At 44.4% G+C, this 26557-nt stretch overlaps 1 protein-coding gene and 1 long non-coding RNA gene across 3 annotated transcripts in view; one reads left to right on the top strand and one right to left on the bottom strand.

Annotated features, from left to right (window-relative positions):
• Positions 1 to 26557, top strand: part of LOC8035163 (pyruvate dehydrogenase phosphatase regulatory subunit, mitochondrial) — a 108828-nt gene that overhangs the window by 311 nt on the left and 81960 nt on the right. The window contains exons 2-6 of the mRNA XM_029980335.3: positions 1931 to 2106; positions 5382 to 5512; positions 18718 to 18799; positions 20731 to 20812; positions 25256 to 25337. Coding sequence (XP_029836195.2) covers positions 1931 to 2106; positions 5382 to 5512; positions 18718 to 18799; positions 20731 to 20812; positions 25256 to 25337 — 553 coding nt within the window. The remainder of the gene's footprint in view (positions 1 to 1930; positions 2107 to 5381; positions 5513 to 18717; positions 18800 to 20730; positions 20813 to 25255; positions 25338 to 26557) is intronic.
• Positions 2021 to 13425, bottom strand: LOC115320223. 2 transcript variants are annotated; one of them, XR_003918613.2, is made up of 3 exons: positions 13212 to 13425; positions 5297 to 5456; positions 2021 to 2092 (listed from the first exon to the last, which is right to left on the bottom strand). It is a non-coding gene; the product is annotated as an uncharacterized LOC115320223 (long non-coding RNA). The 2 variants fall into 2 exon arrangements; XR_005715882.1 differs by having other exon boundaries at positions 2088 to 2160.

The following is a 26557-nucleotide window of genomic DNA, read 5'->3' on the forward strand; positions in this document are numbered from 1 at the left end:
GTTTCTTCTTGCCAAAGTGTCATCGTTGTTGTTTCTTCTGAACGTTTCGTCGATTCTCTGGCGAAGTGTCGCGCATCTTGGCGAGCGGCATCTCGCAAAAGAGTCCACTGTCGCGGTAAACAACTGTTTTGTTTGTCGATCAATAAAAACTGATCAGCTTTGTGGCAACTCGAGCAAAACTTAACAGTGCGACTTGTTTACCAGTGTTTTATTCTGTGGAAGGTTGGCATGTCAATATTGAATTCGAATTGTGTAGTACAGTGATACAATCAACAATATAAAGTTTCGAAAATTCGTACATGGCTACAGTAACAGTCTCCTACAGTTATAATCCTGCAGTTATAATCCTGCAGTGTAACGGGTCGTGCATTATTAGTTTCGGTTTTGAGAAAAGATACACTTTAGGCGCAAGCTTGGTGCAAATTCGTTACATTTTGGTAGTATGAGAATATACAAAAAATAGACGGATCACCTTTCCCCAACATCTTGACGTTGCAACAGCGGTAACACTTTCCTTCTGCGTTCGCAAGCAGCAATCGAAAGCAGCAATTACTAGCTGAACCAAGGTTCGCTACGCTTTAGCAGCATTGTCATTTCATTTTGTTTAATTTTTTTTTTTTTTTTTTTGCGCTGTTTAGACAAAAATGTACCCGTCAATTATATTTTTTAGAAATATATCTTCAAATAGTGTTATGAGTAACAACTGATCTGCAGAAAACCCTGTTTAGCCGCAAAATTGATTAATTGCATGCAATGATTGGGGTACCGGTGGCTGATCAAGTTTGTTGGCGCACTACAGCTTGGAGCGTGTGGAACGAAAAAGTCACAAGTCAAATTGGACGTTTGAGTGATTTATACAGCGTAAGGTTGGTCTGCCAGTAGGGGCGACACTGGTTTACACTGTAGATGAGCAATTTAGCCCGTGGGGTACAACCGCTAGCCTGGAGTGTTTAACGTGCACCACGCAGTAGTGATACACGACCGCACGCCGGTACGATGCTCATCCAGATCGAAACGGGCAGGGGTGGGGCTCGAACCCAGGATCCCTGGGTTCGGCAGCGCGAGCTTTCGCTCTACGCACGTCGAGCTGGGTGTGCGCTTCAGCCCACTCGGCCACCGATCCCCCATGTGTGGAACGAAAACTCGCCCTGCAGAACACAGGCATCCTGGGTTCAATCCCCACCTCCGCCCGTTTCGATCTGAACGAGCATTGTAGCGGCTAGTGGTCGTGTATCGTGCGGTGCACGTTAAATGCCCCAAGATAGCAGCTGTACTGTACTGACTAAATTTCTCATCAACAGCTGAGACACCAGATGCTCACTGAGGCTATCTAAACATGCACTCAATTCAATTATTAATTATGCAATGAATCGATTTCGCAGTTAATCAACAAAGTCATACCTTGTGTCAATTATCATCACCACGACAAGGGGTACCATGAAAGGATCCTGTCCCTGATTGGTTGCTGCTGCTCCAAACGTTCTTTGAGCTCCTAGTCAGTTTCAATTTGGGCCTGTCGCTGTGCAAGCATCTATAGTTGGTGAAAGGCTAGGAATTTAGTAGAAGCTCTGCCTCTAATGCACACTCGCGGCCTTCCGACACTCTTTAGCTGCGGGTGCGGCAAAGTGTTGTTGAAGGCAGAAAGCTCGCACTGCAGGCGGAACATCTTCTAAATTCTTAACCTGTCACTGGCTACTTGGAACAACTCGTCAAGAGCCCTATTGCCGTTGCTGCATCTGACGCCGGCCTATGGCCGGCGTCAGATGCAGCAACTTTTACCACCCTATTGTCATTGTGACACCAGTGACATGGGCCTTCACATGCAGCAACTGCTGAAACTCGAATTGATGATTGCAAGAGGCTGCAAGCCTCGTGCAGTCGTCGGTTTACAGTGAGCGACATTGGTCTCTATAGTGACACTTGTGCCCAGATGGCCGGGCGGTCCCTGCTGCGTCTGCCGGCGTGGCCAAGCTGTCGTGCGGCATCCAGTCTCCCCCAGGAGGCCCGGGTGGTGGTGTGCGGGGGTGGCGTGGTGGGCTGCTCGGTGGCCTACCACCTGGCCAGGGACTTCGGCGTCACCGACGTGGTGGTCCTTGAGAAGGACGTGTGAGTGGGCCACCCTTCCAAGTTGTTTATCTATTTGATAGTACTACTACCCCACTGCAGGGATAGGGTATAGTAGGAGAAAAGTAGAGACAGTAGGGTATTTAGTAGATTGTTTCGATAACTTCTATGTTCGATAGTTCCCCGGCACCTTTGCGGATGCATCAGATCATTAACAGGAGTCATTATCGGCCAAATGATCTACTAAAACTCCCTAATAAGCTAACATTGGGGAAATTAATATGTGAAGTCATGGAAATGCTGTGCCATTTGCACCAAATTGCACCATAAATTGAAGTCTGCAACGTCTTGTATCAAACTTCCATTTCTGCTAAGAATTGTGACACACCTGCGCCAAGATGGGCCTGAAGAAAAAAAAAAAGTATGATTTGTTGGAATTGATTATGATATTTAGGGAAATAGGAGGGATTTCGAATGGTACAGATATGTATTTCACAATGCCTGTACACACTGCATAGTTCGTTTCGTCTTAAGTTTGAGCACAGTTGAGGGTTCGGGCAGATGCAATTAAGAACGCACATGCTAAAAGCACTAATCACGGGGCATTCGTGGTGCTTGATTGATAAGCCGGTGAAATAACACGTACAGAAAGTTGACGAATGCCATGATGTCGCACTTTTGACGTTGTTTGATTTGTCCCATTGGCTCGTAAAATTGGCTGCACTTTGACTTAACATCAAACAAATTAAACATAGATATTGCACTTCAACTGCGCTAACCCCGTCATCGTCTGAATTGCCAGACGACGTCGGCAATGTCAGAAACTAAGAGTCGCAAGAAAAATTTGCGAAATGGTGGGATTGCAACTAATGGGTTAAGATAAAACCAGGTTCCTTTACACCTGATGTGGTCACTTGATTATCACGTCTGCCACATGCTTTCATGCCGTGGCTACAGTGTACAGTGGCACTTGCGCTGCTCACATCTACCTTCACCATCTCACATCAGCAGGCGCGCGTTGAGCTTCACTGCTTTGCACCGGAGTCCTAGGAGCAGCGGCTGTCATGGGGAAGCTCTTGGGTTAGCGTGATTGGCTTGGAAATTATGCTCGATACTATTGCAGGTCTACTCTCTTTGGTTAATTAATATTAAGTTGACCTCTAACTAAAAAAAAAGAAAAGAAAGAAACTGTGCTGAAAAAGAAAAAAAGAAGATAAATGTGGGCTTTTATTTGAATAAATAGGAGAGTCACGGTAGTTGTCATGCAGCAGTTGATCAAGAGCAAACTTTGACTCAACTCTGGTTCCAACGCCACAAAAGTGCAGTGTCATTTTTAAAGTGTAAGTGTAGATTTTTACAATATTTGTGAGTGGTTGTTTTTGCAGTTTATGGTATTAGAATCTTGAGTTTGGTAGATTTATAAAAGTCGGGGGAACATATTTTTATTGTTGTATATTTTAGTGGATATGCTGGTTTTTGCCGGCATTTGACAGAAATTATATTTCCAGGCTAAATAAACTATGGGCATGTTGTGCTATGGTTCATTTTTCAACCGTTTTTTTAATACCCATTGTAAATGAAACTACTCTGACCTTATTTCTAAAAAGAAGGCTGTGTGTGTTCTTTTTGCATCCTACCTATTTTTATTACAAAATGTAATAGGTAATATGCTTCAATATCAAAGAGAAACTCTCACTCGTTATCAAAGATTGACTCCCACTGTGCAGCACAATCATCGTTGAATTTTCAAGTGATATACCATTTACTCGCAGAATGAACGCACTTTTTTTCCCGAAAAATCGATGCAAAGTTAGGGGGGGGCGTTCATTACGCGAAGTAAAATTTTTGCGTCCGTATTTACTCGCATAATGAACGGACCTTTTATCCTGAAAAATCGAAGTAACCTCTTATCTCTTTGCGCGGGGCGCCCGACCCCGTAACCAAACTAAGCTGTGCAAAAAAAAAAAGAAAAGAAAAAAACTTTCTTTTTTTTTCTCCTAGTTCCTTTTTTTTTTCCCGCCTTTCGCTAGCTGTCTTGTTTGCTTAGGCGAGGGCTCTCCGCTTATCTTTCTTATCTTCTTGCGCGCGGCGCGCGACGCACGACCCCCCCCCCCCCTCCCTTTAACCAAACTGCGCTGTGCAAAAAGAAAAAAAAAAAGCTCATCTTTTTTTTTTTCTCAGTTCCGTGTTTTTTTTTTTTGTTTTTTTTTTTTTGCCGCCTACTTTTTCGCTCCTCTTTCTTACCTCCTTGCGCGCGGCGCGCGACCCCCCGTAACCAAACTACGCTGTGCAAAAAAAAAAAAAAAAAAAAAGCTCCTCTTTGTTTTTGTTTTCTTTTAGTTCCCTGTGTTTTTTTTTTTTTTTTTGCCGTTTTTCGCAATATGTTTTGTTCGCTTAGAGCGCTTCTCTTTTCCTCCTTGCGCGCGGCGGCGCGCGAACCCAAAGTCCAGACTGCGCCGTGCAAAAAAAAAAAAAAAAAGCTCCTCTCCATGTTTTTTTTTCTTGATTCCGCTGGATCTTTTCGAATTTTTTTTAACGCCTTTTGCAAGGCGTTTTGTTCGCCCACGCTGCCCATGCATTCGCGACCTCGCTGCACCAGGATAGAAAAGTCCGTTCATTTCGCGCGCGTGGGGGGAGGGGGTCAACATTTTGACATCCGAGTTGGGAGTGCGTTTATTACGCGAGTGAAAAAAAAAGTCGAAATTTTGAGAGCCGACTTGGGGGGTGCGTTCATTACGTGAGTGCGTTCATTGTGCGAGTAAATACGGTACTAACAGATGTTGCCATCTCCTCCAAAAGCGTCAGTGGCTGCTCCAAACCAATATTTCGCCTGCTACGAAACTTGCTACAAAGGTCAAATGCTACCTCCTAATATAGAGCTGGAGAAAAAAAAATGTTTAAACAAGCGATCCGATTTAAACAAGCGAAACAAGTTCAAACAAACAATGTGCATGAGCGCACGGATACCTGCAGCTTTGGCTTCACTACCAGAAGACGTTATACCTAAGTATAGCTCCTATTTATTAACTACGAAGAACATATATCTTGACTGGGAGGAACGCACGAGTGTGCACATTCAGTGTTTATACACAGCCAGGATTGTTGTTCTTCGAATATGATAAACGGGAGCTAGTTCTGAACATGCTCTGGGAGCCACGTCCAACAACATGGCATTCCGCGAATGTCCCCCGTAGGATGCTAAACGCACTAGTTGAAGACACGATCTAGCCACCTTGGTTCCATTGCTTGCCCGTCAAACAGTCGAGCCAGAAACGTGTGGCAGGAAGCGGGGAATGACACGGTGCCTCTCCATGCAGCATTGGGGGCGGCTCCACCCGACATGGTGCTGGCATCCTAAGCCAGATCAAGGCGACCCCCCTCGAGAGCCGGGTCTGCAAGTACAGCATTGCACTCTACAAAGAACTGCAGGGCAGCAACTTGGAAACAGGTACTGTTCGCTTCTTGCTGCCCCCAAGGAGTGGTGCTATCAGCATGGGCGGGCAGGGGTTACGAACTGTTAGTTTCTTTGTGCGTGTTGCACCTCAAAGCGCCTTCTTTCTCTAGTCGGTCGGCTGAGGTCATTTAGAAAAGGACAGCTGGCTCCAGAGAAAACGCTTAACGCTCATTGAAATGGTTTGCATCGGCCGCATTTGTGGCGACCAAAATGACAGCAATGACGAAGTCACCATGCTTGTCGTACAAAACTTTGTGTGTTTATGTTTAGACAGCAGGAAGTTAGTTGGCCCCAATGAGCGTCTGTTGTGTCCACTGTAGATGAGGAACCTAGTCAGTGCAGCACCACTACTAGCCTGGGATCCTGAACGTGTTCCACACTGTAACACACGACCGCATGCTGGCACGACGTTCATCCAGATTGAAATGGGCTGGGGTGGGCATCGCTCAAACTCCCTGTGTTCCACAACGCGAACCTTCGCTGCACGTGCTTTGAGCCCCGATGCTCAACCACTGCTTTGGGAAGCAGTCGGGGGTCGCCATTGTCCCCGTAACCCTGTTGTTCATTGTCGTTTAGGTCCCTACTGGTGCAAACTGTCGACCAGCCTTTACCTTCATTTCAAACCTGTTCTCTCAGTCTTGCGCTAACCCTCTTCCTCTAGACAGTCATTCCGTGTCAGCCACCATTTGGTATAGTATTAAATATGGTGTGGTGCACACAAAACTAGAGCGTTGTCTTAAACTTTTATTTCTTTTGATTTCTACACCAAGATGTGAAAAATGATAGAGGTGAATAGGGCCTCTCTGTGTGCAGACCATCCTGGAAAAGAGTTGAGGCTCCCAGCGACACGAGTCAACTTGAACGATAAATACATATCTAACTTGCATTCCACTGTCGGGACTTACGGACATGAGCAGGATACCCTCTTTTCCGCCTAGGTAGTTGTACAGCCTGGTTTTTTGAGGATCTGTTGAATTCAAAAAAGGCTTCCTATCGGCAAACTTTTACTATAGTGGTTGAAGTTTACGGCGAAAATTTTTGTTTTCTGGGACCTGGGACGTTGGCTCACTTCCACTCAAGGTGCCACAGGTGGTGGAACTTGTTTGAAAGTTGTACGTTGCACATCCACTTGAGTCATCATTTCATTTATTTAAAATACTCTTCCCAACACAATGTGCTCCTGATCAAGATCAAGTGAGAATGAGTTGTTTGAACATGAATTGATCACCGTGTGGCATCCGACATCAAACAGGCTGGAGCACAAGTATCATGCCTTAATTATGGTCTTTAGATGGCTGCTAATGCAGAAAGATCATAATGGCTAACTAATTGTAGCTTGTAAAAAGTGACAGTACACTCTAAAGTCTGGTTCAGACATCCGTGTCAGTTGCGACCGAAAAGACAGCAGCGACAGAGTCACTGAGACAGGTGTTCACTGTAGACCGCATGGCAAGTGATGCAAGAGGTGGCTTTGCAAGGCTATCATGAGTCACGGTTGTTCCAGTGTTCTAATTGTCTGCCGGTTGGGTTGCTGCGAATGTAATCATAGTAAATGTGTCGTCACAGCCCCTATGAACCAGCATTCTCCGCTATTCTACAATGAACTCAAATTGCGTCGTGCGCACTCATAGCTGAACCACCTTCTCCAAGAGTCCCAAACGAAACCCCATTTTTCGTCGGTACTTATTTTATTGCAGAATGCTCTAAACTTGCGTTTCATGGCACAATCTGCATTGACATTCCCCTACAATGTTGACGAAATCTCAACCGAAAAGTTCGCGAGCTTGTTGCTCTCGTTCGAAGCGCGAAAATTATATTACCCTGGATGCTAAAAGGTAGCATAGTTATTATCATTACCTACTAGTAGTCATTATTTAAAAGCTGGGTGACGCACATGTTTGACTTGATTAAGAAGCCATCAAGATTGGCAGTCGTATACTGTATTGTCACGGAGAGGTAGACGAATGTAAATGTGAAAACAAACCTTTTGATGGGGCAAACTTGCACCCAGAAAACCTGAACACTAAAGTACAACCCATTTTGCGTCACAACGGTAGGGCTACCTACCCGAAGCGGCAAGTTACGGCTGCTTTGTACACGCAGTATGTTTGGGGTTGTTCCAAATGAGAATGCACGATGACAGCCGAGAAAGGGCTGGAATGCTCCGGAAGAGTACAGATTAGTAAACTTAAGAACCGGGTTGAGCGCGGTTTTAACCCCCCTTCTCTGTGCGTATTGCCAACTGTGCCATGCGTGCTGCAATATGTGTGTCGATGCATTCTCAATCAATGCCACTGTCGTAGAAGAAAACTTAGCTTTCAACCTCGCAGCGTTCACGCCAGGCAACAGAGCTCCGAATATATTCACCTCGAGATCGAACCTTGTCGCCGCCATGCGGCTGAAATGGGAAACATGCGAAAGCGGGGATACCGCTGTGCATCGGCTGCTACAGGCGCACATTCAGAAGCACATGGATCTCGACGACGCACGCCCGTTTCCGGCTGAGCTGAGCCCTCCTTATTAGACGCTTGTTGTTTTTGTTGTCGTTTCTTCCTACTAAATGTCGTGTTGTATCATATCACATGCGGGGAAATTCGGCAAAGCGATTATTAATTCGGATGCTCCCATAATCTTACTGTAGTGTTGTGGTTTGCATCCAACCGCTGGTCGCAGGTATTTTGTTACCTCGCACAAACCATAGCTCTCATAAATTAGTGAATGTTGATTGAAGCTGTGGTTTTATTAAAACATTAATTCAACTGATCGCTACCCTTTAATAGACTAATCGATAAATCCGTTAGTTGATTTTTGGCTGGTCATATATGACCGGTGAAAAATCAGACGTTAAAACTACACTTCATTTTTTAGGGATTGGCGAATATTCTGTTATTACGAATAGCCAATTGAATTCTGTTCTATTCGGCATTCGCTTCGAATCGAATTTAAGTATTCAACAATATATCGAAATATTCAACAATATAGAATTATTCGACCTTTCTAAATACAGTCAAATCCGACTATATCGAACCCGCTTACATCGAATCATTCCTTATTCGTGACTCCAGCAACTTATAGGGGGCGCCACCACCAAACAAACATGGCGGCTGAGCCCAGGTCGCGTCGGCTCGGCCGCGCCGCCTGAATGGGTGGCGCATTCAATTTAACAAATTTTCTTTTGTTGATTTCCCAATTTTATGGGTATTTGAACTGAGACAGTTAAGTGTAGCCGGTGCGCATAAACTTGCCGAGCATAGTTTTGTTTTGCCGGTGTTTTTTGTTCTTTTCATGTCAAACTTTCGTTTCGGAGACTTCAATCAAAACCGAAACTATGGGCTCCGGAGAGACGGTAATATACTAATCAGTTTTGATCATCTAAGAAAAGCGGCGATGACTATAAAATTGTTCCACAGAGAGTAACTTTTCAGCTAACTCGCATGCCTCAACCATGTGACTTATCTGTCCGCGAAATTGAGTTTTTGTGCCTGTTCGCGTTTCAAGAAACAGGTCTAGTCGTGTGCTCGGTCAAGAACACAGGCTGCAGGAAAATTACAAAAATTAAGCAAGCGCTTCTTGAGCCAAGGAGCATGTCAACTCGCTGGCGCTTCACTAAGCAGCTGATACTCATATTTCAATTCAGGTTTTAGTAGCAATCGAGAAGTCATTTTGACGAATATGCGGATTATGTATTATATTACATACTATGTCCCACTAAAGCGATATTAGTATATTCTTCGGGTTGAAATATGAACTCGGTTAACTAACTATTAGGTGAACTGCTGAATCAAAGTATATTTGACAGACAGAGAGATACTACTTAAACTTAGCCAAATGGTTCTAGCCGGTAGAACGGAGACGAGTGCGGACAAACTGAAGAGAGTCTTCATTGGAGATTCACGCAGAACCTCTCTGCATTGAACTTGACCTCGAATCCTGAACGGATAAAATGAGTATTTTTTTGTGGCCGGTCAACCTGAGCAATGTAGACGTATATTGCTGCTGGCTTCGACAGGGGTTATAATATAAATATTGGAGGCGCGATAGATCCTAATGTCGTGACAGCTTCTAACTTTGCGAGACACGTCCCCCACCTTTTGAAACCAGATAATTTCCCTCGTTAATCATATGCAGCGAGCAGGCTTTCTGAATTAAGTAATTGCGAAATTAGCCCAACTCCTTCAATGTAGTCTTTTTCGGCGAAAAGCCGCCAAGATGAATAGCCAACGCACCGGCCGGCGTTAGTGGCTAAATTAACTTGAAGCTAATCGAGCACAACCAAACTTAAGGAAAGCAGCTATCGAACCTTCCCATTCACTTGACTGCAACATTGGTATTCTATCCAGTAAAACACTTCGTCTGTCGACCTCAGTCCACTGTTCTACATCCTTATAAAGAAACCACTTATCAGTTACCAAGCAGTCGTCACTTTGAGTGGGATTAGAGACAGATGAGAAATCAAAACGTTTTTCCGTGATTCCTCCTCATCCAAAGATTGAAAGCACGCGATCATGTGTTGTGGAGTAAAACGGGCTTTCAAACACGTGATGGAAAGAAACAATCTACTGAGGCTTCACCACACTAATGAACACTCAGGCAAACTTAAGAAATTTTAGGACCTTCGTCAAATTACATTGCTCGCCCCCGCGCCGACAGCACGTGTCCGCGAAAGCCATCAGAGACGCGGCGGGGCGCGGAGCGACCTGGACCAACTGGTTCCCGGTTTTCCCGCTTGGCGGCGTCCGTTTCGCTGGAGTCGCGAATATGGAACAATTCTTTTGCACAGTAATGTTACAGTGATAACATACAGCAAAAACTATGGTTACATCGAACAAAAACATCAGCCGCTACCGATATATTGAACTGCCAAGAGCGCCGTTTTGCTCTGCAAGCTGGCTTTGCCCCAATGCGAGCGGCCGTATTGGGGGAAAACCAGCTTGCAGAGCACACTGTTTTTTGTTTTTTTCTTTCTGGGCAGTCACGTTGAACGTTTGTAAGGAAAGGAAAAATATCTCTTGCGGAGGGAGCGGAGAGAGGGTGCTTCGTGCTCCCTCTCCCCGCTCCGTCTGCAAAAGAGAACATTATTTTTTCTTCCAAGCGGTTAGCGCAACCGCTCCCCCCCTTCCCCCCCCCCCCCCCCCCCAAAAAGAAAAAGAAAAAAAAACAGTTTGTTTTGCTATTTGGCTTCCAACACAGCCACCTGTCTTAGGGGAAAGCCAACTTGCAAAGCAAAACGGCGCTCTGCAGGAGAAGGTGCTCCTGCTCGGACGTACTCCGTGCCAGGGCCGTAACCAGGGGGGGGGTTAGGGGGTTCTGACCCCCCCCGAAATTTTTTTCTGGGTACGGCCCTGGTCGGTGCACTTGCAGCCAGCCGATTTTAATCTCCACCACTGCGCACGCGCAGTGGCACCGGTCGGCTACCGGGTACCAAACCGGGACCGGTTCTTCGGTTTGCTATAACTCTCCATTATATGCCACCGATGCACATGATTCATAGGCGAAAATAAGACAAAATGGCCGCCGTTGTCCCCGAAAACCCCCCCCGAAATTTTTTTCTGGGTACGGCCCTGCTCCGTGCTCTCGGCATAGTTCGGCGCTAATGCGTGAATATAGAGGCAGCTGCCTCAGCATTTTGTGTCCGTCGATAGCGTAAAAAATATCGTTATCGCGGATGCAATGAAGAAAAAATAGCAGAAGGTGCAAGACTACTTCATTGTGTAATATTTCAGCAGAAAGTGGATTTTTGAGTCAAACTCATTAAAACTTTTATATTGAATTACCCGCTATATCGAACTAGTAGACCTTGTTTGCGAGTTGAGTTTGACTTACTCTGGCTTAAATTTCCAGCCAGGTGGCGCAAGCTTCCGACCATTTTGACCATTTCCTGCTCCCGAACCCAATGCACTTGAAATTAAAATTTACGGTACTTCTAAAACTAAATAAGGGCAAATATAAAACTATAGTTTAAACATATCTTGTGGTATTTGTTGCTTGTACTATTTGAACTATTCAATTCGCAATTATTCGACCAAAATCACTATTCGAACCCAAAATCCTCTATTCGCCCATGCCTGCTTTTTTAACTATTTCTATTATGTCATAAATGGCATATTGCATTCCCCTTTTAAACTTCACGTTGTGACGACTACAGTGATATGAACACGGGAATCTTTTTAAAGTGAAGTATTAAGTTATTATTTAAACAGTATAATCGCCCTCAATGACAATCACAAGCATGCTGAAGTGGTTTGCTGTGCAAGCTTGTGTCCTAAAAAAAATAACGTCAAAAATATTAATGCAGGAATTTTTTTTTCTGGCCTTCTCCAGCACAAGATTCCAATTAAATGGAAAAAAGAAAAAAAAAGATATCGTAATTAAAGCATTATTTGAATAATCTGAAGGTTAATCGATTAACTGCCCAGTCCCGATATGTGTTTGAGGGCGGAGGGTGATCGGAAAGTCTTGTGAGAGTTGCTAGCCCTCATCAGGAAAAAAGTGTCGCTGCAGCTGATGCCGTCTGTGTTGTGATGCGAGTCCTTTGTTGGAGTTTCAGAGTCTACTATGTTTGAATAGAAGATTATTTAGCCAGAAATTTATACTATCAGTCTCTTGACATTCGCAGCCCTCACCGAGAAAATTGAAGCAGGTGAACCTACACTACCGAGAAAAGCATCTAATAACACACACGCTACTGCATTGCTTGGTTAGACCTGTTAGTTCCACTCGCGGCAGATATATTAGAATAGTTTGTTTCACTTGTCTCAGTTGTTCTGCCAACATATATTTCCTGGATCGTAACTAAAAGAGGAACTTTCTGCTCATCGTAGCGTACTAGGATCGTTCTGACTCCGAAAAACTTACCCACATCCTGGCACAGTAAAGGGAAACATTGGCTGCAGCGGAGCTGCATATAGCATGGTAATTTCCAATGCAGCACTAACTTCTCTCCATGCTTAATATTTATAGTACTGCAAAAGCTAAAAGTTACAAAAACAAAAATGCATAGAACCTGCAATTTCACAGTCCACAGTACCTTTATGCTATCCAGGTTGGAATTCACTGTTTTGTTGAATTCTCACGCTGGTGGACCAGTGTTGGAGGCATTACCGAAAGAAAGTAATGAAATACGTTACTCGTTACTTGCAAATAAAAGTAACGTGTTACCGTCCTACATTACTTCAAAATAAAAGGAATGCATTACCGTTACCGATAAAAAGTAATGAATATTACTTTTGCGTTACTTTTTTAGTTATGTATTAACACATTTTACTGTTTTGACGTTACAGGTATGCATAAGCACCATATTTCAAGAAACGTTATATCTATGCAGATACTGAACATAATTACTTTATATTTTTTATGTTTCACTTGAATACTCACAAAAAAAAAAGAAAATGAAGAGCAATGCAAAATCTAATAAATCCACATGGCTTGCTGCCTAAAAACACGAAACAAATTGAAGTGTACCTTTTTTTAAGCCTTGGGAAGGAAAGTTACGGGTAAAGTAACTCCGTTACCCGTTGCTCAAATTAAGTAACGTAAGTATGTTACCTTTACTCTTTCGAAAAAGTAAAGAGTATGTTACGCGTTACCGAAAAAAGTAACCTATTACCGGTAACACCGTTACTTGTAACACGTTACCGCTAACAGTGTGGTGGACTGATACATCTATTTTAAAAGAAACAGATATATAACATACATAGTGCAGTTCACCCGGAGACGGGCATCCGTCGTGGTAATCCATGCTTCCCAGCAGATGACGCATCCACACAACTGATTATATAAATTTAAGCCGTACGCTGGTAACACGATTTAATCTTCACTGAAGCACCAAACGGTACCGCACCCTTTTCTGCTAAAATTGTTTTCCCTTCGATAATGTGCAACAAAATGAATGCAAGAATCTACACCGTCTCGCGCACGAACTTGGAGAGCCTATGGGGCCGCCACGCTTCTATCCCCGCTCTGATGATGAAGAAAGTGTGACAGTAGCGCCACCTCTAGGTCGATCTTGAGGCTAATACTGGCTGTTGTTCTTGAGCGCTGTTCAGGCGTAAAAAATATTTATAAATAATCCAATAAACTGAGTGCAGTGAAGCTTTCCACAAAAGTGTCTTTAGGTGGTGCCTTTATCATACTCAAATTTTACGAGTGGGTTTCAGGAAGAAATATTTAGGCCTAAGAAAAAAAACTGTTTTTCTCTCTGTACAGGGGTGAAAATGGCAAAAACTGTCTGGTTGACCCTGCTACTTGCAGACGGCACGACATAAGGCAAATCTTTTCAGGCTTAAATTTTTTCTCTAAGACCTATACTCATAAAATTTGAGTATGATACATGCACCACCTTAAGACATCTTTGTGTAATGTTTAATTGCACTCTGTTTATTGGCTTATTTATACTATTTGTTTGAGGGCTAAGTAGCGCTTGAAAGCACCCCGCAGTTGTTTTGGACGAGTCAGCGAAAATGGCTGGTTTGTCCTATATAGCGGAAATGTTGCGTGCTCCATTTTGACACCTCGGTCGTTCTACATTTCAGTGGCTTGCAACTAAAACTTGCATTTGCCGACAATGTGGGCACAGCCACTGCAAATAAACTAAAAGATTTTGGTTTGCCTCCGTGACCGTTGGTGCATGTATGCAAATTCGCTTAGCTCTATGAGTGGGTACAGTGTGAAAACCACTACATCAGTAATTCTTAGAGAGAGTTTGAGTGCGTGAGGAGCGCAGTAGTGCGCTCAAGTTACCACTCGTGCAGCAGCAGCAAGGCTACCAGTGCGATAACGTGCTCGTGCGAAATTACTGTCTCCTATCATAGTCCCCACCCTTGTACCTGCTTCATGAGTGGTAACTTTAGCGCTGTCTTGGGTAGTAACGCGTTACTAGTATTGCGTTACAGTAATTTCGTTACTTTTTTGGTAACTTGTAACTGTAACGAGTTACTTTTTTAAAATGTAACTTGTAACTGTAGTTCTATTACTTTTTTCTGAGGTAACGATGAAAGTAACGACGTTACTTTTGTCGTTACTTTCCAGTGTTTTATGAATAATATATCACTGAACGAGACTCAACGTACAATTCAGATTTTCCTTGCACTTTTCAAAACGTCTATTCCGACATTTCGAGTGTGAAGTTTACCTTGCACAAACTTGTGAATACGTCCTTTCTCACGATTCAAGACCCGAATGTAGCCATGTTTAGATTTCATGAAAAAAAATATCTAGTTATCATTACGCACGCGCTTGAACTTTGTAACTGAACACTTAAGGCTTGTTCACACAGACCTGTTTTCTTACGTTTGCGTTACGAAAAGTCACCGGAAAATGCGTGCTTCGTATTAAGCGTGGCTAGCAATTCAAGGAGATAGCCTGGCACGCGACATTTGAGACACGAATGTTTAGGTGACTTAGATGTAACGTAAGAAAACGGTGCTGTGAGAAGTTGAACCAAGCTCAATTCCTTACGTTACGTTACAACGAGCCTTGTGTCCTTGGTTGCCACGGTAACTCACCTTATACCTCTTTTTGCAATCTAGTCTTCCTAACTGGGGCCCTAGAGAGCATCAAAGTAGTCGTAGCTCGTCGTCACCAAAAAATTTGTGTCGAATGCCGCGTGCCAGGCTATCTCCTTGAGTTGGTAGCCACGCTTAATACAAACCACAGATTTTCCCCTGACTTTTCGTAACGTAACATAAGAGAACGGGTCTGTGTGAACCAGCCTTCTGTGTGAAGGAGCCTTTACATCTTAGTGTCTTGAAGCACTATCTACGTTGTGGTTTTTCTTTTTTTCTGTGAAAACGCTTTTTAATCGGGTGAATCAACCGTGAAACAACAGTACACGCGAAGGGCACTGCGCATGTTTCGTATTTTGATTAGCGCCAGTACTCCGCACTGCGCATGTTTTTCGTATTTTGATTTGCGCCACTACTCTGGCGTGGAAATTTTCAAACACTAATTTCGAGAAGCAACTTCTACTAAGTTACAATATGAAGTAAAAAGCATACTTTTAATTTGATGCAATAAAACTTGGTGAAGGGCGTTTTCTAGTTTTTCCTACTTTTTTTGTGTTATAGAAAAGTAACTGAAAAGTAACGTCGTTACTTTTTAAAAGTAACTGTAACTGTAACGAGTTACTATTTTGTTGCGGTAACTGTAACGGTAACTTCACTACTTTTTTCTGAAAATAACTGTAACTGTAACGAATTACTTTTTAAAAGTAACTTACCCAAGACTGCTTTAGCGCACTACTGCACTTCTCACGCGCTCAGTTTTTTTTTAAATTACCAATTTAGAGCTTTTCGATGACTCTGGGCAAGTTTCTAATTGGAACCATGTCTATTGTCACTAATTAAAAGAAGTTAATAAACAAATTTTACTTAATTAACCATGTGATTGTTACGATTAGCCCTCATACTGTCCCCCTTGTCCTATATCTCGCCTTCACAAACCGCACAGGTGTAGCTTTCACAACTTTTTTTATACAAATTCGTTAAAGGGGTACTGACAGGTCAAAATAAATTTTTTTTATTATCCGAAACGATTGAAAACAATGCCCGGACACTACCTTTAAAATTTGAAACTTTGGAACTCGGTATCTATGAAGTTAAAAAACAATTTTCCAAAGCCGAACTTGAAGTTCCGGTGCAATCCGGGCCAATGCAAGGACGTCAAATATTGACTCTTTTTGCAACTCGAGTTTTTCTTACGCCTCCGAACCGACGTAAAGTGTCATGTTAGCCCACATCCCACTATCAACCACTTGCATGCCGCCTATCACTGAAAGCAGATGAAGCTGCACTTTCGAGTTTGAAGTTCTTTTAGCGCTCTTTTAGCAATCTTAAAGTTTTTGAAATGGTGTGAGGTGGAAAAGAATGCGCAGTGGACTTTTGTGAGCGACATGAGGGGCCACGTTGCGCCGGTTCTGCATGAAAAACTGCCTCGGTGGAGTTGCAACCAAAACTACAATACACAGACACCAAACTTAGTTGTTTTGACCGTTTGATGATTTACTTTCTAAATCTGAGAGGTTGTCGGGAACCTAAACAAGAGCACTTCGTCCGATTCCCCGACTCACCGATCTTCCTCAATGTTACATATGCCGTCCAGGCGGCGTCGTCACTCCAGACCTCGATTTCCGGTATTTAAAAAAAAAGTGCCCTAGTGCGTTTGCACTTGCATTAAAAATAATGTTTTACGAATGCTGTTATTAAATATTATAGAAATGCCACTTACAAAGCTTTTTAAGTGTCATCATTTTCGACATCACAAATTAAAATAAGCGAGGATCTAGAAGGTGTGCGCACCCATGGGAGATATTTGTCGCGTTGTGGTATTTTTTTTTGCGTGTCTATGGCTACAACTTGCATGATTTTGGCAAAAAAAAAAAAAAAAAAGACCTTTGAGGTGTCAGTGCCACTTTAAGCTTAAAAAGAAAAGCACCTTGTATAGTATATTGCAGTCTTGGGTAAGTTACTTTTAAAAAGTAATTCGTTACAGTTACAGTTACTTTCAGAAAAAAGTAGCGAAGTTAGTGTTACAGTTACCGTAACAAACGAGTAACTCGTTACAGTTACTTTTAAAAAGTAATGACGTTACTTCTCAGTTACTTTTCTATAACAGGAAAAATTTAGAAAAACTAGAAAACGCCGCTCACCAAGTTTTTTTGCATAAAATTAAAAATTCGTTTCTTTACTTCATATTGTATCATAGCAGCAGTTGCTTCTCGAAATTAGTGACTGAAAGTTACCCTCGTTTGATGGCGAACACGTCCCCGCCCCTGCTGAACGAAGCCCGCGCAACAAGAGCAACGAGCAAACCCCGCGCAAACAGCAGTAAATTTTGCCTCGACTTAACACCACGAAGGAGTGTGGTGCAAATCAAAACAACATACATGCGCAGTGCGGATTAGTGGCGATAATCAAAATACGACACATTCGCAATGCCCTCTGTGTGCGTTGCTATTTCACGGTTGACTCACCCGATTAAAAGTGTTTGTGCAAAAAAAAAAGAAAAAAAAAAAGAACAGCCGCAACATAGTGTTTCAAGATACTAAGATGTAAGTGTTCAGTCACAAAGTACAAGCGCGTGCATAAATATAACTAGGTTTTTTTTTTTTCATCACATCTACACGTGGCTATTTTCGGGTCATGAATCGCGAGAAAGAACGCATTTACAAGTTTGTGCAAGGCCAACTTAACACTCAAAACGACGGAACAGGCAGTTTGAAAGTGCAAGGAATAGCTAGATTGTGCGCGTTCAATCGTATATTTTTAATAAAAAACTGGAAAGTAACGACAAAAGTAACGTCGTTACTTTCGTAGTTACCTGAGAAAAAAGTAATAGAATTACAGTTACAAGTTACATTTTCCAAAAGTAACTCGTTACAGTTACAAGTTACCAAAAAAGTAACGAAGTTACAGTAACTCGTTACTAGTAACGCGTTACTACCCAAGAGTGGTATATTGCAGGGCAAGGTCTTCTCCCAAACTCACAACTAAACAAACAAGGTAGTGGCGAGTTCAGTGTTTTTAATTTTTAGGGGCGAAGCTCTTTAGGGTCTAGCCTTGTCCGTCCGGCATCCATGCTCACATCAATCTTACTGGCGCTCGTGATCGTGCTCGTGAGCTCTCGTGCTCACGTGCTCGTGTAGGGAAAAAAAAGAAATGTTTCCGCAGTTGACAGGATTCGAACCTGTGCCCATCTATTGGGGAGACCCCAATGGATTTCTAGTCCATCGCCTTAACCACTCGGCCACAACTGCGGGACGAGTAGCGGTCTCTTAGATATGGTAGTAACTCAAGAGCTGGGGATGTCATAAATAAAACGTTGAATGTAGCCTCTCAACATCTATACAGGAGAGAGCGCTGTGGTCAATTGCGTATATAATCGCGTTAAACTTTGCATGCATTGGCTCAACTTTTATAGACGAGAGGGCGCTGCGGTTTAAATGCTCAAATGCGTATATAACCACGTTCCATACAACACATTCTCTTTCTGACATGGATGAAAACGAACGAAAGGCTCGGCATGCTGTGGCTCAGCGTCTACGCAGACAAGCACCACCAGAGCTTCGCCCCAATCAACATCATTTACTACGTGGAGATGCGGTCATTTTTTTTTCGGGTCTTCACGCTCTTTTGCACGCCACATATTTTTATGTTAAGCGTGAACCGACTTCACTTTGACATGGAGTGCTGCTTGCCCCTCAGGATGGAAGCAGTGTGGAAGTCTGCTGCTGGCCAGGACTCGTGAGCGTCTCTTTTCCTTCAGGAGACTGGCAGCCATGGCAGCGTGAGTGGTCGCTCCAAGGGGTCTAGGGGAGAGTTTAGGAGCGAGAAGTGGAACCCTGGGTACGGCACCTGGATTGTGCTTTTGATCCATGTGTGCAGCACCCTGAAAGGGTGTTTCACAAAATGCCTCTTTATTTCCAGTAAGCCGCATTCCGTCACATTGACAGGCAGCGTCCACTACTACTTTCCTCGTATTTTTGCGTGCAGCCGATCTGTTCTCGGCATCACTATTAGTGTTTATAAAATGCTCAAGCATGATGAGCGGCTTCGTCTTGACAGAACTCGATTAGTACTAATATCAGGGGCGTATTTGGGCCACGTAAATGTCCGATTCTTTCCCTTTTTTTTTACAGCGAAGCTGTTATGTGCTAGGATCTGGGAAAAAATGCGTCCACAGATGTTGACAGAAAACTCCCCATTGGTCGTGGCAAGTATCAATAAATAAACATAAAAAGAGTAGGCAACCAGCATGAGTCAGCTGTCCTTGGCTTTATTAGATAGTGAGGTCCTGATCCCTTGTTATCATCGCCAGACATTGTCCTCGAGGTCGTCCTAGAAGTCGTCCTTGAGGTCGGCCTAGGCGTCGTCCTCGAGGTCATCCTAGAGGTTGTCCTCGAGGTCATCCTAGACGTCGTCCTTGAGGCCGTCCTAGAAGTCATCCTCGAGGTTGTCGTAGAAGTCTTCCTTGAGGTCGTCCTTCAGGTGTTGTCCTCGAGGTCATTCTTGAAGTCGTTCTTGAGGTCACCCTAGACGTCGTCTTTGAGGTTGTCCAGAAGTTGTCCTTGAAGTTGTCCTAGGAGTTGTCCTAGACGTCGTCCTCCAGGTCGTCCTAGAAGTCGTCCCAGGTTGTCCTAGAAGTTGTCCTTGAGGTTGTCCAAGAGGTTGTCCTCTAGGAGTCGTTCTCGAGGTTGTCCTAGACGTCGTCCTCTAGGCTGTCCTAGAAGTCCTCGAGGTCATCCTAGAAGTCGTCCTTGAGGTCGTTCTAGGCGTCGTCCTCTAGGCATCGTCCTTGAGGGGTTCCTAGAAGTTGTCCTTCAGGTCATCCTAGACGTCGTCCTTTAGGCATCATCCTAGACGTCATAAAAATAACAGCTTCGCTGGTCCTCTATCTTCACGTAAAATAGAAAGGCTCTACAAATTTTTTTTTTTTCTGAGTTGCCTTGGTGGCATTTACTGGGGCCATTTTAGGCATCGGTTCGCCTGCACTCTGAATAAAGGCCAGTTGTTGGCTTTCCTCCGATTAACGAAACTTTTAGGAAAATTCAAAAGACTTTAATACTGGAAAGTAAAATTAAAGTTACACTTGCAGCGAATGCACACTTGCGTGCCGCCATGTTACCCGCATCCCTGGCTCTCTGCCCAATGTTGCCTTCCTTCGTTTTCTGATTCAGCTAACATGGTACATATGAAAATTGAGTACCAAACGATTCTTTCTTGTGCCATTGATTACTCTGGCAGACGCAGTTCGTCACAACCCAAGTGACCTTGAGCAAGCTGGAAAGCACCACCTTCGCGCATAGAAATGCGAGGGGCGAAGCATACCGTCGTGGATTCTGCTAGAGTTCAAACCGTAACTGTGTCGCACGAAACTGCCTTATACCGCCCATTAATCGAAAACAGCATATATCCTGGCGGTTGGCCGTAGAAGCTCCAGCGAAAGGAGACGAACGGATGCTGGTGTCGCTGTTGTCGCAGCATTCCAAACTAAAGTTTCTATGGTGGATTGTCGAGCTGGAAAGCAACGAGGCGAGCAACTGCACGATACAAGTGTGATGTCGTCGGGCCGATATCGAGGGATCGAAAATGAGGATGCCATAAGCACGCCGGCTGGAGAAGCATCCTGAGCAGCGTAGGTTGGGTTGAACTCGAGGAGCTGGCGTTCCAGCGTCGTTAACCAGTCGCACGCCGCTGACGCCCCACTCTGGTGCGCAGGGCGTTCAACCTGGAGTGCGAGCTGTGGTCGCCGGCCGAGGCCCAGCGCAGGGCTCCCAACATCACCACCGACTGCCTGGAGGTGAGCATCTCTCGGGGCGGACGTTTGCGGGCATACCTCTGTCTCGGGGCTTGCAGACGCTCTGTCCATACCGTTCAGCATACTGGGCTTGCATCTTTCCCCCTCCAACATTGTCACCAGCAGGTCCACACGGCACGGTCTAGCCCGCGTCCGCACCCCCGCACACGGATCTTGCGGCGTCTCGCAACAAGCTCAACACTAGCAGACGGTGACACCGAGTTTTGGCTTTGCGGCATGCTTTCGTCAAACTTCTGCATGTTTGCCGCTTGGGGCTAGTTTGGGCTTCACTAGTGGTGAAGTAACGTGCAGACCTTGTCTTCTATTAGCCCCAAGAGGGAACACAAGCGTCTTGGTCGCTGCATCTCGATTGGGTGAGCTGTACCGTGACGTCAGGCAAAGGACTCTGCTTCGCATTTTGGCGTCCGGCTCGCTTCCCTGTGCCCGTTTCCTCACGACCGTAGGGTTTGTGATCATGCTGACTTCTTACTGTAAAACCCTTAATTTTTGTGAATTGGTGAATTGAAAAGTTTGCAAAATTTAAGGGTGGGCAAAAATTTCGGTCTTTAAGAGTTTCAATGCAGGCTTCTGGAATTCGCGAAATTGAATGGCCGCGATTATGTTCCTTGTGACCGATTCATGAAAAATAGGGGCCACCAAAATAAAGGGTTTTACAGTATTCAGTGCTTAGTGTAAATCCCCAAAAGAAGTCTGTGATATCTTTCACCACCCAAAAACGTCGAAGTTAAAGAAAGCACAGACAATTAAACTAAGGACGGGAAATGCACCGTCAGTGTCTGCCGTCGTTTGCCGTAAGCACTTCGAGGAGCAGGACTTCGTTTACCCGGCGTACAAGATGCTGGGTGGGACCGATTCCGACGGGCTTTCCGTACCTTTTCTAAACGCGTTTGTCACATTTACCATATTTTCCGGACTATAAGTCTCACATCTGTATATCATTGGCCGTTTTCCTGGAAAAGTTGGTATATAGGTCGCACCTTTGTATAATTCACACCTCTTTGCATGGTTCACGCGATAAGCTCTTTAGTTTACGCGCATTGGTATCGCTAAATTGGAGTTTCGCACAATTGCTAGATTGCACGTACCATTTGACGCGCATTTCGACTCGCGAGGAATGCCCATAGTATGGTGCTGTCTGGCGGAGTTGATAGAGTGTTTCGCAGCAAAAGGATGTAAAATGCGCAAAATGAGAGGGTAGTCGACTTTGTTCAAGCGGACGCATGCCGAGCGAACGAAAGTTTAAGGAGCTAGGTACTCGCGAACCAAGCTTTGGAGCACTAGGCCTAGCCTAGGCCAAGTCCCGGAGACGACGCGAGCATCTCTGCACAGGCAGAAAGATAAACCTTGACATACTTTTTTTTGGTACCTCTAAAAGATTGGCTAGCCACAATCCTTCCTTTTACATGTAGCAGCACGGCTGGAGCAGGGCACAAAAAAAAACTGCTCATCAACTGGAAACTAAGAAAGATGTGAGAAAATATTCTGCAATGCATGTATACCAGTCCACTTACTTTTCAGTGTTACTGGACTGAAGCAAAAGAATACGGAACCATGGCTGAACTAGGCAACGTCAGTCACATGCTGTATAAGCTTTATTCACACTGTCTTGCCTATCCACACTGAGCCGCTTCGGGGAAACCAGAAAAATTACAATATCTCGAATTCCGAGTCAAAATAATGTAGGGAGGCTGTAGTGAGGGTGGGCGCAACTCAAAACCTTAGAGCGTTTGCAATATAATGGCGGCGCCTGAGGGAGAGGATTCGAGAAAGGATATGCGCCAGTGTTGCCTGCACGAGAGCAGGCGCCCGCTCTGTTGCAACTCTGTTGCTCCATGCGCCTTTCCTCCTCTCGCCTCCCATTGCAAGCAACGAGCGCCTTGGCGCAGCCTCTCTCGCTTCCTTCTCGCTCCGAGAATTGCAAACGTCGAGCGGAGAAAGCAAAGTTGCCAGACAAGCAGCAACGTCCAAGGTGGCGGAATTTACCATTTTTCGCGTTAAAAAAATACTTAACCTATCGCAACAAAACTGGTGGCTATGGAAAAGTAATCACTTATACCTTGTGTAAATTATTCAACCACCTTAATGGGCTTTTATGACCCGAGTTAGGAAAGCAAACAACCTTTTGCCCCATAGACTCCCAGCAAAATTTAGCAATTAAATGGCGTCCATGTCCCGTGATCGCCGATCTAGCAGTTGCACCCACCCTCACTTGAGCCTCCCTAAAATAGTGTGGCGACAGCAGTGCCCCCTGGAGAGCGAAACAGCACCTATGACTACGTAGTTATGGTTTTCTACGAAAGATGGCACGCAACTTATAAAAGAAAATGGCGTCTCACCTCGCAAAAACAAAAACAAAAACAAAACTCTTATATAAGTTGCATTGTTTATAAGTCGCACAAAGAGAAATGTTTGAAAAAAAAACGCGACTTATACACCGGAAAATACGGTACCTTTTTAATTAGGTTATAAAAAAAGACCAAAAGCTGTCGGCGGAGGCAATTCCGTTGATGAACCTCCCCGCCCGTCCACACGACAGAAGGCAATCGTGCGAGGGGTCGACGAGGTGGCGGCGTAAGTATTTAAAGCGACACTCACACCCCCCGAAATTTTTGTTGTATTTCTTGCCAGGCGATTTATTATGGTGTCAGAAATCTACCCAATCAATAAATTGCTACAGCATCACATATTTTTTTTTAACAAAGTAAAAAAACTCAACTGCTCGAAACCAAAACTGACTGGGGAGGGAGAAGAGATATTAGAGGAAAAAAGAATTGGCAGAAGTCACATGGCTAATCAACTTTTTTTTTCTTCAATCAATGAATTGGTGGCTTTTTAGAAGCCACAAAAAATGTGTATCATATTTTGCTTCTATTTCTAAAATTGAATGTTGTTTCTTAAAATTAAAATATTTGTTCCTTGCTTCGATATGAAGCAAGGAACAAATAATGTCCAGGCATATCTGTCATGCAATATGAGTTAACAGCAATTCGTGATTGCTACGAACTGCAGACAATTACGTGGCTGCCTAAGGCTTAGTAGCATAGCATACTGGGGCACATGCAGTGTTAGTTAATTGACATCGAGGACATTGACGGCCAGCTAAGCACACCTACAGTGAATGCTTACCTGGCTTGGCAGGTCCACGGTCCTTAGGTAAACTATGGACTTTGAAAATTTTGGCGGTTTCCACTCTAGTAAATTTCGTCACCTAAAAAAAACACAATTTTTTTTTTTCAGTAATTTTGTTAAAGCAGATGTTGCACCCTTTGCATGGCGTTTCAAGTATTCCGAAATTGTACAACATCTAGGACTCAAGTATAGATGGTGTTTCCAATCATCCATCTTTTTGACAGGTGCGCAAGGTTTTGCGAAAGAGCAGATGCACCGGGTGACGACATATTAAAAACAGCGCACAAGCAGTGAGGAAGAGAAGAGAAGGAGAGCACTGTGTGTTCTTTTCTCTTTCTCACGTTCTTAATATGATGACATCTTACCAACTAACTCAGCTCTCTACTTTACATCAAGCGACTTCCCTCACGGTGGCTTGTCCAAACCCCCATCCATCCGTTAGGTTCTCTGAGCGACCTGATTGGTAGACTCCCAACACCGACAGCGCTCCTCCCTTGCTGCACTTTGTTTCTAGGGAAAACTTTGCCCTAGTGCACAAGTTCTTATTGTGGGTTCCCAGGAACCCACCGGATCCTCAGAGTGCCTACACTCGGGCTTTTTTTTTTAGCATCTCAATATCCTCGACCGTCCCTCGCCCCAACTGGCGTGTTTTTTTCAGTTTAACTTTAGCAGATCTGAGCCACCCGTTGATGCCTAACTACGAGTCTTGCAAGCATTCTCTCGTTTCTGCATTATCGTGCGCAAGGTCTGTAGGCTTCTGCACTGCCTTATGCGGTGCGCAAGTTTGTCTGCTTGTTGCACCAGGGGTGGCGACGTCAGTATGTCGAGCTCTTGTTGGCTGATTAAAAAAATAGTGGGTAGACCTCAAGGCATCTAGCATTGAGGTCTACCCACTATCCTTCCAATCAAAGCCTATCAGAGCTCGGCGTCATTCTGACGTCACCGCAACTCCTGCGCAAGAAGCAGACGACTTGCTCTCCGCATTGCATTGATGCTAAGGCCGTGAGTGGTTCCCCGATTGACGCCCAAGGCGGGTAGGGGATCCTCAAGATCACAAAGTTTGATAATCCCCGCCACGGTAAGACGAAAGGGTTCCGGACCGGTTAATCTTAGGACGTGGCAGAGCCTCCGTTGCTTTCTGCAACAGTTGAGTCCCTTTCGATACAAGAGGTAGCGCCACAGGCGGCCGCTTGTTTGCGTACACATCCCGTCCTCGTTGCCTTTCCGCCGCGTGGTCCCCGACCCGTCACTTTCCGAGCGGCAATCGGTTTGACCTTGTGTCTTCCCTCCCCGCAGGGTGCCCTGTGGGTGCCCGGAGACGGTGTGGCCGACCCCTCCCTGGTGTGCCAAATCCTGTCCTCCCAGGCTGCCGAGATGGGTGGGTGACCCCCTTCTTGCACGACTCGCTCACTCTTTTTTCTGTTTGATGCCTCGTTTGTTTCTTGTGACTAAGGTTCCTTTTTTTTTAAAGCTAATCATTTTGCAAATTTGGGGCTGTTTATTAGGGAATTTCTTTTTTCCTTCAGATTACCGTAATAACCTGAGTCTTTTTGGGGGAATATTGATTTTAAAAAAAAAAAAAAACGGAGAGTGATTGTTCACCACTGCAAATACCCCAACGCGCACTCTGCAATCCACAAACATTCATCCTACCCGAATGACATGGCCATGGACCTTCAGTTGGAGGACGTCCATGACAAAGTAAAACGAAGGAGGGAAAGATACTTCTCTTTGTTCGTGCATTTCCTCACCAATTTCGGTTACACGAAAGTAATATTGTAGATGCGTGCGAAAGGAAAAACAGTGGAGATAACAAAATGAAACTTTATTTTGCTTACAAGGTAGTTTGTTGAGACAGAAAAACAGGGTCCGAAAGATAACACAAGCAGTAACACGTTTGGGGATTGCGAGGTCAGCAAAGTGCCCCATATCCTGGGATGTAACCGTGAAGTGTAAGGTCAAAGTCTGTCCCCACACAAAGAAGGTCACCGCAGACCCCCTTCTTCTCACGGAACGTTACGACCGGAGTTTGTAAGGTTGTGCAATGTTTGAGACAAAGCCAACGGGTAAGTAAAGATTTGCTTGAACGCCGCACACAGACGTTTGTAGAGCATCCCACTTCAAGCACCGTGTTCGTGATGCCGTCCACGCCGCGCACAGATGCAAACATCATACTTAGATAGTAATTCAATTACAGTAATTGAAGTACTGTAATTTATTTACTTTTTTTTGGTAACTTGAAATTGTAATTTATTACTTTCGGCTAAAAGGAATTGCAGTTGTAGTTTAATTACTTTTTAGCATCAGTAATTGCAAAATTTCAGGCACAATTACAATTACTTTTGCAAGACTGCGGCACTAACGGAAACTCTGAAAGCCTAAGCTTTCGCACAAGCGGCCCAGCTCTCGGCGACACACTTGCACATACGGAGACACACGCACACGAAAGCACAACAAGAATAGCTTTGCATTGTTTGTTTTGTTGTTGTTTACACCGCGGGTTTAGAGAGAATCCTTTTTGAAGCCTACCTTAACTGCGCCGTGTAGCGCCATCTGCGGTGAGCAGAAAACAATTGCGTGAACATGCCAAAATATAAA

The sequence above is a fragment of the Ixodes scapularis genome, unplaced genomic scaffold (assembly GCF_016920785.2).
Source record: "Ixodes scapularis isolate PalLabHiFi unplaced genomic scaffold, ASM1692078v2 PGA_scaffold3__209_contigs__length_174095766, whole genome shotgun sequence".
NCBI lineage: Eukaryota > Metazoa > Arthropoda > Arachnida > Ixodida > Ixodidae > Ixodes > Ixodes scapularis.